At 36.0% G+C, this 10883-nt stretch overlaps 1 protein-coding gene across 1 annotated transcript; it reads left to right on the top strand.

Moving 5' to 3' along the window:
• The first annotated feature begins 3284 nt into the window (after positions 1 to 3284).
• Positions 3285 to 10142, top strand: nrros (negative regulator of reactive oxygen species). Its single transcript, XM_084399622.1, has 3 exons — positions 3285 to 3803; positions 6940 to 7060; positions 7929 to 10142. The coding sequence occupies exons 2-3, from the start codon at positions 6953 to 6955 to the stop codon at positions 9876 to 9878; spliced, it is 2058 nt and encodes a 685-aa protein (XP_084255748.1). The 5' UTR covers positions 3285 to 3803; positions 6940 to 6952; the 3' UTR covers positions 9879 to 10142.
• The last annotated feature ends 741 nt before the right edge of the window (positions 10143 to 10883 follow it).

Below are 10883 nucleotides of genomic sequence, written 5' to 3' on the forward strand. Positions count from 1 at the left end.
TGTGACGTCACAATATCGACGCCCCTCCCACGATGGCTGATTGACAGCAGCGTTTCAAACACTTTAGCCTCGTGAGCGAGCTGTCAATCATAGCACGCGCCGAACGGCGCGTTCATTGTTGATGGTGCGTTCAAGTCATCTCGTATAGATCGTAATTTCGAGTTGAACGCACTTGAACACCACCACAATGTCGTAAATACCAGTGGGGAGCTCGGGATTTTCTTTAAGCCCCGATCGGTACGAGTTGGGGGCGTGTCAGTGAGAAACATGGCGGAATCAATGGATGCAACGTCTGTAGTTGAAACTGCAACGTATTTTAATTGAGAGAAAAGTAATAGTAAAATATATATCACAATACATACAGGTATTTAGCAGTGACATTGTAAGGCTTTTTCATTTATAACGAAGTAAGCTTTCTGCACAACATGATATCATTGTAATATAACAATTCTATTATTATAATAAGTATATAATGATACAGTTTACATTGGCTTCATAAGTTAATTAAAAACATAAAAAGAAAAACACACCTGATGCGCATTCTTTGTTCTTCATTTTCTATAAGCAGGAGTTAACAAACCTTGCTGTATTTTCGTGTAATCCATTAAAAGAAGGTACACCGTCATCTTGCTCCGACGAAACTGACTTCATCGCACCTCACGTCGTAAACACGACCTCCCACCTCGTACGTACGAACTTCCCAGGAGGACTTGAACGCTCCATGATAGCTGGAGTGCTGAGCAGAATGGCGTCTAACGATTGTGGTGTTCTGTTCTTGGGTGTAATAACGAACACAGCAGTCATATTGATGATGTTTCTAAATCCGTACAGCTGAAGACGCAGTGGCTGACTTTGTTTTCGATGGGAATATTCCCCACGATCAACGTCAATGCTTTCATGCTTGCGCGAATCATTTCACCAGACTCGAGACTGCTTTACAAACGATCGAGGGTCAGTAAACGTTATAAAGCTGTTTTTGCTAAGAAGCTGCTCCAGAAAAAAGGATCAGTACCAACTATTCGTGTTCCTGCTGAACCTCCAGAAGAACAAGTGAGTGTAACGTTTTATTGACCTTTATATTAATCTTTATATTAATCTTTGCAAATAGCTTGCACGCTTCACGATGAATGTGGCTATTTTTACACTCAGGGTACATTATGGCATGTTTTCTATGTACGACGTTCTCAATATAATTCATAATCCCACGTTTATAATGAACAACGCGTTATGGTTTTTGTATTATTATTTTAAACGGTGTACGCACAGAACAGAGGGGCGGGGGGAGCAAAGCTCATTATCATTTAAAGACACATGCACTGAAACGGCGTGCTGAAAACAGAGCTGTTTTTGACCAGGTCAAATGAGTGTTTTCTTACAATACTAATGAGAATTTTTAATTAAAGTATATTACAAACTTTTAATTTAGACCCTAAAGAATCATATTAGCTTGTACAAAAATGACATTATGACCCCTTTAAAAAGAATCGATACTTTTCTTAAAATGAATCGCTTCTATTCCAAAATGAATTGCTTATTTTCTTAAAATTAATCGCTGCTTTTCCAAAATGAATCGCTACTTTTTCAAAAAGAATCGCTACTTTTCTTAAAATGAATCGATACTTTTCTTAAAATGAAAAGATTCATTTCGTTACTTTCTTAAAGAGAATCGCTACTTTCTAAAAAAGAATCGCTTCTTTTCCAAAATGAATCGCTTCTTTTCTTAAATTGAATCGATACTTTTTCAAAAAGAATCGATACTTTTCTTAAAATGAATCAATACTTTTCTTAAAATGAAAACGATTCATTTCACTACTTTCTTAAAAAGAAGCGCTACTTTTGTTAAAATGAATCGATACTTTTGTTAAAATGAATTGCTTCTTTTGTTAAAATGAATCAATACTTTTTCAAAAAGAATCGATACTTTTCTTAAAATGAATCAATACTTTTCTTAAAATGAAAACGATTCATTTCACTACTTTCTTAAAATGAATTGCTACTTTTTCTAAAATGAATTGATACTTTCTTAAAATGAATTGATACTTTCTTAAAATGAATTGATACTTTCTTAAAATGAATCGCTACTTCTCAAAAAGATTTGCTACTTTTCTCAAAATGATTTGTTCCTTAAAGTTACAGATATTAAGCTTACTGACATTTAAAAAATTATTGTGGGATTCAATAGATAATAGATAATAGAGGGATCTTTGTAAACATCTAAAATTGTAATACTTAAATCATGCTTTTTAAATGTGTTTTTTGGTTGTGGGGCAGCAGTTTGAACCAATTCTGTAGAATGACCCATATTAAAATAAACCAACGTTCTTACCTGTCCCATTTCTTCTGGAATTTTAATCTCGGCGGTTTCACAACTAACCCTAATATCCACAAATCTATCCCTGCTGCACCCCATTTAGTGCAGACTCAGAGAGGTAACGTTAGAGCTGAACTGTTGTGGCCTTGTGGTATTAATTGATCAGTGTGAGCGACGACACGCTGACCGTTCCAAAATGGCGGGCGCGCCGACGTTTCTGGAGCCGTTGAATGTGGAATTTATGTATTATACCTATGTTAGCAATATAGCACTCAACTAAAAAAAGACTCGACACGTTAGTAACTGCAACTGCAGTGCACTAAAAACCGCTAGTGATGGTCTGGGAACCACACACAACACGCTAGCACAGTGGAGAGCGAGTTCTGCACGAGCAAGCTCACTCACTCATATTTTCTATAGAAAATTTAAAACATCTCGCTATTTTTGAGCACCTGAGATTTCTTATGGTTGACATGAAACTACGGACGATTTTCGTACACGCAGATCACCTGTTGTTTACAGTACAAAACTGATCAATCGATCGGCTTTACATATATTGCTTTTTTTTTTATTTTATAACTGTCTGCACTTAGAAGCCTGAACCATATGTTTACAGTCACTGAATGTGCAATGAGATGATACGTAGGCTACGCCTTTCTACTACTGGGAGTTTAAAATGGGATGTGGTCAGGTATGAAAATCATTGTGTAGCTACATGTGTTAACACTAGATCGCTTTTAGGTAGATGGCTATCAGCAGATGTATTTGGAAATGAAGCAATGTGCCACGGCCCACGTGTCTGTCAGCATTTTCACACGTTTTTACAATAGCACAACTTGTGACAAACAGCATGCCTGCGACAGTTTCAACGCGGAGAAGTGATGGGCCTGCCCTGCATCTTGTAGCAGGAAGGGTGTGAGCTCTTGGTGGTTTCCTCTTGAGTAGTATCTGATGAGTGAAACCAGTAGTGGGTGCTTTGGGTGTGTTCACTTGGTAGGTTTTGTGGTCTACTGAAATAAGGTGAAATGTTTTTGCATCTTATAATTTAACGTGCATTTGCATCTCACGCGCCATGGTTATCACAAAAAATCCTCATGCATGTTATTTTTTTATGTAAGAACCGTTAAATATAGCCTATTTCATGATCCCCCTTCTGCTCCATTCTACTGAAACTGAAATACTTTTACTGTTGTGGGATGTGGTCGATTTTTACATAACGTGCATATTTCTGACCCGTCAGTAGGGCCTATGTGTGTGTGTGTGTGTGTGTGTGTGTGTGTGTCTGTGTGAAATTATGATCTTGGCTGGCTTCATGTGACTGCGTTTCCGTTGCTTGCTTGCTTCCGCAATTACTAAAGACACTGCAGAGATGCAGATGTCAAGCACTTTGCATCTCCGAAGAGACCAAGCCAACAGAACCTCCCCGCAAACCGATGTAATGGTCTTCTGTGAACTTTACACAGGAGCGGAGGGCGCGATCCTGGCCGCTGGGGTAAGTGTGCACATTATACTCACCTGGGAGTGTGTGTCAAAAACAGACACGCTTAATGTTTAATAGCAATTTGTTTAACGATTTGTTTCAATGTGACTCAGTAGGCTATACACTCATTACAGGTATAGTCGCCTGCGTGACCTCTCGTATCTCACTCAAGCCAAGCGCGAAAAATGAACATGTTTTGTTGTGATCGAACCTAGTCGAACTGTTTGGAAGATATTGTGTCTCAACTTTAATGCATACAGTGGCTCCAAAAGTATTTGGGCTCATTGATCACACATAAAAGGTCAAGATTTTAGATAATAAAATATCAAACCAACTGGCATATACAAACAAATGACTTTTTAGATATCTCAAATGATGACCTTTTAGACTTCTGCACTTTTAACCAAATGATTCCAAGGTCATTTTAGAGTATTTATAAAGTCAATTGTCACATTCACACAGTGTCAAGTACATAACTGTAAAGTAAGGACAGTTCATAATAACATTAACTACTGTGGTGATGTTCCAGTAAGGTTTGACATCCATAAACTGTCAAAATAAATGTTCATCTTAATGTTGGACTGTAGGCTAGATATGTTTTTTATAATATATATATATATATATATATATATATATATATATATGTGTATGTGTGTATATATGTATATGTGTGCGTGTGTATATTTCTTAAATATTATCTTGAAGCGAATCTGTCTTTTTAAATAAATGCCGGTTGGTTTGATATTTTGATATCTAATGCAGTAACATTCGTGCATTAAGTGTGACACAAGTGTCCAAGTATTTTTAGGGCCACTTTAAATCAATCGATGGCTTTGATCCTGTGTCCGCAGCCTAACCGATCTTACTTATAACCTATAACACATTTGGAATTTGATTTAAGCCACGAATTACCCGTGCCACACGTGTGCACAAGGTGTCAAAGTCATTTTTTTTTTTTTGAAATATAATTTGAAAGTGGAGTGTCAAATAGAAACAATTTTAGTGTTTAAAAGATTTAAGATGAACATTATATTCTGTTACTTAAATAAAATTTCAGACTGGAGTTATGATGCTGAAAATTCAGCTTTGCCATTACAGGAATAAATTACTTTTTAAAATATATTAAATTAGAAATTAGATTTGCTTTATTGTAATAATTCACAATATTACTGTTTTACTGTCTTTTTTTGTCAAATAAATGCAACCTTGGTGAGCATAAGAGACTTCTTTCAAAAACATGAAATGCATGTGTTATATATATATAATATATATATATATTATACAGCTCTGGAAAAAATTGAGAGACCACTGCAAAATTATCCGTTTCTCTGGTTTTACTATTTATAGATATGTGTTTGGGTAAAATTAACAGTTTTGCTTTATTCTATAAACTACTGACAACATTTCTCCCAAATTCCAAATAAAAATATTGGCATTTAGAGCAATTCTTTGCTGAAAACGACAACTTGTCAAAATAACAAAAAAGATAACAGTGTTGTCAGACCTCGAATAATGGAAAGAAAATAATTTTTTTAACAACACAATACTAATGTTTTAACTTTGGAAGAGTTCAGAAATCAATATTTGGTGGAATAGCCCTGATTTTCAATCACAGCTTTCATGCGTCTTTGCACGCTCTCCACCAGTCTTGCACATTGATGTTGGGTGACTTTATGCCACTCCTGGTGCAAAAATTCAAGTAGCTCGGCTATATGATGGCTTGTGACCATCCATCTTCCTCTTGATCACATTCCAGAGGTTTTCAATGGGGTTCAGGTCTGGAGATTGGGCTGGCCATGACAGGGTTTTGATCTGGTGGTCCTCCATCCACTTGATTGACCAGGCTGTGTGGCATGGAGCATTGTCCTGCTGGAACAACCAATCCTCAGAGTTCGGGAACATTGTCAGAGCAGAGGAAAGCAAGTGTTCTTCCAGGACAACCTTGTACGCAGCTTGATTCATATGTCCTTCACAAAGACAAATCTGCCCGATTCCAGCCTTGCTGAAGCAATATTTTTATTCGGAATTTGGGAGAAATGTTGTCAGTAGTTTATAGAATAAAACTAAAATGTTAATTTTACCCAAACACATATATCTATAAATAGTAAAACCAGAGAAAGTGATCATTTTGCAGTGGTCTCTTAATTTTTTTCAGAGCTGTATATATAGGATAGATAGATGGATAGATGGATGGATAGATAGATGGATAGATGGATGGATAGATAGATAGATAGACAGACAGACAGACAGACAGACAGACACCGCACACCACTTTTTGGTCACTTGTGTATATATACTTCTTATATATATATATGTGTATGTATGTATGTATGTATATATATATATATATATATATATATATATATATATATATATATATATATATATATATATGAAGAGTTCAGATGCAAAAGCCTCTAAGTGCCATCTGAAATTTTCTTCTAGAATGATAATTTTTATCAAGCTCGTACATTTAAGTTCAGTAATTTCACTTAAATGTCAATTCATAGGTAATTTTCATTGCCATTTAAATGAAATTACTGAACTTAAATATACGAGCTTGATAAAAATGATCATTCTAGAAGAAAATTTCAGATGGCACTTAGAGGCTTTTGCATCATAAAAAAAAATCATACATTGACTATAACATAATCAGTTATTAATATTTCTTTGGTTCTTTCTTGTTTTTGCATGTTCAAAATTTCTTTGTAGGACAGCCTGCCCAAAATGTATGTCCGCACAATTTGCCATGTTTCATTGCATTATCACAAATAAACAAAAATTACACAATATGCTTACAAAATCTTTAATATTTTTTTTTATATTATTTGATTAAAGAGTAAAGATCACTTTTAGCCATATATATATATATATATATATATATATATATATATATATATATATATATGTATATGTATATATATAATATATATATATATATATATATTATGTATGTGTATATATATATATATATATATATATATATATATATATATATATATATATATATATAGTATATGTATATGTGTACATACATACATACATACATACATACATTTAGATAAATAAATATTTATAGTTGTGGTCTCTTGCTGAATCTACTCTTGTAGTCGTGATGCTTTAATAGTCTATTTGACCTTCATCACAGTGATCATGTTAAGATGCCGGTGTTCGATTGCTTGTCCATCGTGGTCTGTCACGCCGTGGTGCCACTACTGCTGGGCCTACTTTCAGCCTCAGGACATCCGCAGACCTTCCCCTGCAGACTGGTATGTGAGAAAAAGGAAGACTGTACAAATACTTCTAGATGAACACTGATACACATGATGATTTCCTGGAATGGAAATGGCCATATTGCTTAAACATATTTTCGGTTTAGAAACTACTATGTAATATATTCAAAATGCTTAATCTTAAAGGGATAGTTCACCCAAAAATGAAAATTCTGTCATAATTTACTCACCCTCAGTTTGTTCCAAACCTGTATGAGTTTCTTTCTTCTGCTAAACACCAAAAATATATATTTTGAAGAATGTTTTAATTAAACAGTTGACGGTAGCCATTGACGTTCATAGTTGGGGAAAAAAATACTATGGATGTCAATGGCTACCGTCAACTGTCTGGTTATCAACATTCTTCAAAATATCTTATTTTGTGTTCAGCAGAAGAAATAAACTCATACAAGTTTGGAACAACTTGAGGGTGAGTAAATGATGACAGAATTTTCATTTTTAGGTGAACTATTGCTTTAACAAGCTATTTTTACTCACCCTGAACTTTAGAAATTATTTTTAACCTGATGTATTCAGGAGGATTTAGACATTTTAAATATTATTTTTGACTTGAATTTAGATGTTACCACATGAAGGACATTTTTAGGTTACTTGACTAAACATGTTTACCATGTATAGGCTATGAAGTCTAATCATCAAACCACAAGTGGGCTACATTTTCTTGTTCATCTATTTTTGATGTTCTCCATGTGCTTAGCAAGTGAAAAGATTCAAATGGGCCCAATGAACTGTAGTGGAAATATTGAGTCACATCATCATGTTACTATTTAAAAATTTTCCATTTTTTTAAGAAGAATCTAAATCAGTCTTTCCTTCTCTTTTCTGTCTCTCTCCACATCTCCAGATCCAAAGCACGGCTCTGTGCAACAGCTGTCAGCTCTCCACCGTACCAGATCATTTACCACATCAAATTGAGGAGATCTTCTTAGACAACAACCTTATGTCAAACCTCCAAGATGGTTGTCTCTCTAGGTATCATTTTCTACGGATGCTGAGCTGTGCCAACAATCGACTAATGACAGTGGAAGAGAAAGTTTTCTCTGAATCGCCTCTGTTAGAAAACCTCAATTTAGCGGACAATGAGCTTCGTAATGGACACAAGCAGGTGGCCAAGTCCTTGAGCTCTCTATCCAAACTAAAGACGCTTGATATTTCGGGTAATGGTCTCACGGAGGACATGGTGTCTGTGCTGGTACAGAATCTGTCCTCGCTTGAGTCTCTATACTTGTCCCGGAATGCCATGCTGAGGCTGGATGAGTCAACATTCAGAAGCCTTCATAAACTTAAGGAGCTGAACGTCGAGAGGAATTTGTTGTTTGAGATCAGTGGAGCATTTGATCACATGAAAAAACTCCAGAGGTTGAACCTGGCCTTCAACTTCTTGCCTTGTTTGGTCAACTTTGAGATGACCCAACTGCTGGTCCTTAACGCCAGCCACAATTCCATTGAATGGTTCATAACCAATCAGGATCTGAATGAGACCTTTCAGCTGGACACGTTGGATCTGTCCGACAACCATTTGCTGTTCTTTCCGTTCCTTCCAACACTCAACCGAATAAGAACTTTGTTGTTGTCCAATAATCGAGTTGGTTTTTACCAACACTTTGCAAATAACACATCTTCAAACTGGACGACTAAGGTTGAGTACTACAACTTGGGGCAAAATGTGAGCAACATCACAGTGGAGCTCTGGAATGAGAACCTTCACGGTGATCTTTCTTCGGTGGAGCTCCTGGACCTGAGTGAAAACAAGGTGAACTATTTCCCCCAAGGATTCATTCAACAGATGCCGCATCTGTACTGGCTGAGGCTGAGAAGTAACTGTTTACAGTCCTTTAGTTTGACGACTGAAGATTTGCCAGACACCCTCTACGAACTGGACGTGAGCCGTAACAGGTTAACCGAGCTAAAAGCAAGCCAACGCTCCGTTAGTGAGCTAAATAATCTCACACATTTGAATCTAAGTACAAATGACCTTCAGAACCTTCAACCTATGATATTTGCTAGTCTACCAAATCTTAGCACACTAGATCTCAGTCACAACGCAGTGGATGTGTGTTACTTGCCAAACTACAAAAGTTCCTCAGGATGTGTAGTGTGGTCCAACATGGTTTCCCTAAAACAGCTTTATCTTTCCGGCTGTAGCATTCGTAACATACCGTCTTCAGCGTTCAAGGGCACGCCGCTAACTCATCTTGAACTTTCCAACAATCCAGACCTACACCTTAAACATGAATCTCTGGAAGGGCTCGCAAATACTTTACAGCATTTGGGCCTTGGTAATACCGGTCTTCAAAACTTCGACTTCTCTACGTACAGCCATTTGAAGTCATTAAACATCTGTAGAAACTCACTACTAGAACTTCCCGAATCTCTAATGACATTAAACCTGAAACTTCTGGACTTGAGGGATAACATGTTGACAACCATCCAGTCCCAACATGCTAGCATGTTAGCTCAAAGACTGCACACTGTTTATATGAATGGAAATGCATTCAATTGTTGCCATTTAGACTGGTACAGGACCTTCGGGGAGAATAAAGACATCAATGTTGTAGATCACTCCGAGATTACTTGTTTGGACTTAAACCACAGACGTCACAATATCGTCCTTTTGGACACCGTCCACTGTGGTGGTACCAGTAATGAGGAGTCTGTTGTGTGGTACATCCTTCTCTTTGTAACAGTCAGTGTTTCCATCATGGGTATTTCTGTCATTTACATGCTCACCTTTAGGCCAAGAATGTTGCCTCGCGCTATTAAAAAGAGATGCTGGAGGCCAACTCCCTATTGAGAAACATGCTATTGTAAAACGAATGAATGTCTCTGTAAAATAAGGGGCTAACATGCAAATATGATGTTAAAGGTTGCTACTTTCAGACAACGGGACATAACAAAAGAGAAATGTGACATTAATCTAAAAGATTTAGGCCATATTGGTCTGTAAGCATGTGAATGTATTTCATTTTATCGTCATTAAAATGCATGAAAATATCTGGCTGCAGTATGGTTTGTAAATGTGAAAAGTGGCAATTAAACTTTCAGTCATTATGCTTTATATTTGCATTTATTCATTTGACAAACAGCTTGCAGTACATTATACATTTTATTGGTATATGTGTTCCTTGGCAACTGAACCCATGACCTTGACCTCGTGCTTTTTATATTGAATAAATTATTTGATAAAACAAGTTCCCCAATCAAATATTGATGTGCGGGGGTTAAATTTCAAATCAGGGCTGAAACACCACAGACATTGTTAGCAGTTGATCAATATCAATATTCAGTGGAAAATGATCAAATGTTTACATATGATTACCTTGAATACTAAATATTTGATTATGTCCTTGCGTTAAATACATAAACCTTTCATAAAACAAGCCTCTAAAAGGACCACGACTACTAATATAAATTAGTATATAACACAAGTTTCAAGTCATAGCTTGTATCAGCTATTCTATTAGTTATATAAAGCTATTTGAAAGTTGTGTTCTCATTATTTTGATTTTGACTCTATATTTAAAAAATTCTTCTTAAATAACTAAATTGAATAAACATTATGCACATGATGTTAGCTATGATAACTATTATAAAATATTTTTTCCCTTTCTTACATTATGCTTACAGCATATAGCCAACAGCCTGCTTGAAGTTTACTTGCAATTTGGCTCTTTTTTTTGATTGGCTTGCATTTGTTTTGGGGATCACCTACTACAAGAAAGGTCTTCAAATGTGCTTTTTATTTGATAACAATCCAAGTCAGATTTGTGTGTGTGCATGTGTGTATCTTCGCAGAAGT

This window comes from Rutilus rutilus, assembly GCF_951802725.1.
Source record: "Rutilus rutilus genome assembly, chromosome: 24".
Taxonomy (NCBI): Eukaryota; Metazoa; Chordata; class Actinopteri; order Cypriniformes; family Leuciscidae; genus Rutilus; species Rutilus rutilus.

Coding starts and splice junctions, on each gene's coding strand:
- nrros (XM_084399622.1), top strand. CDS start 6,953: ATGCCGGTGTTCGATTGCTTGTCCATCGTGGTCTGTCACGCCGTGGTG. Junction 7,061..7,928: donor AGACCTTCCCCTGCAGACTG/GTATGTGAGAAA, acceptor CCACATCTCCAG/ATCCAAAGCACGGCTCTGTG.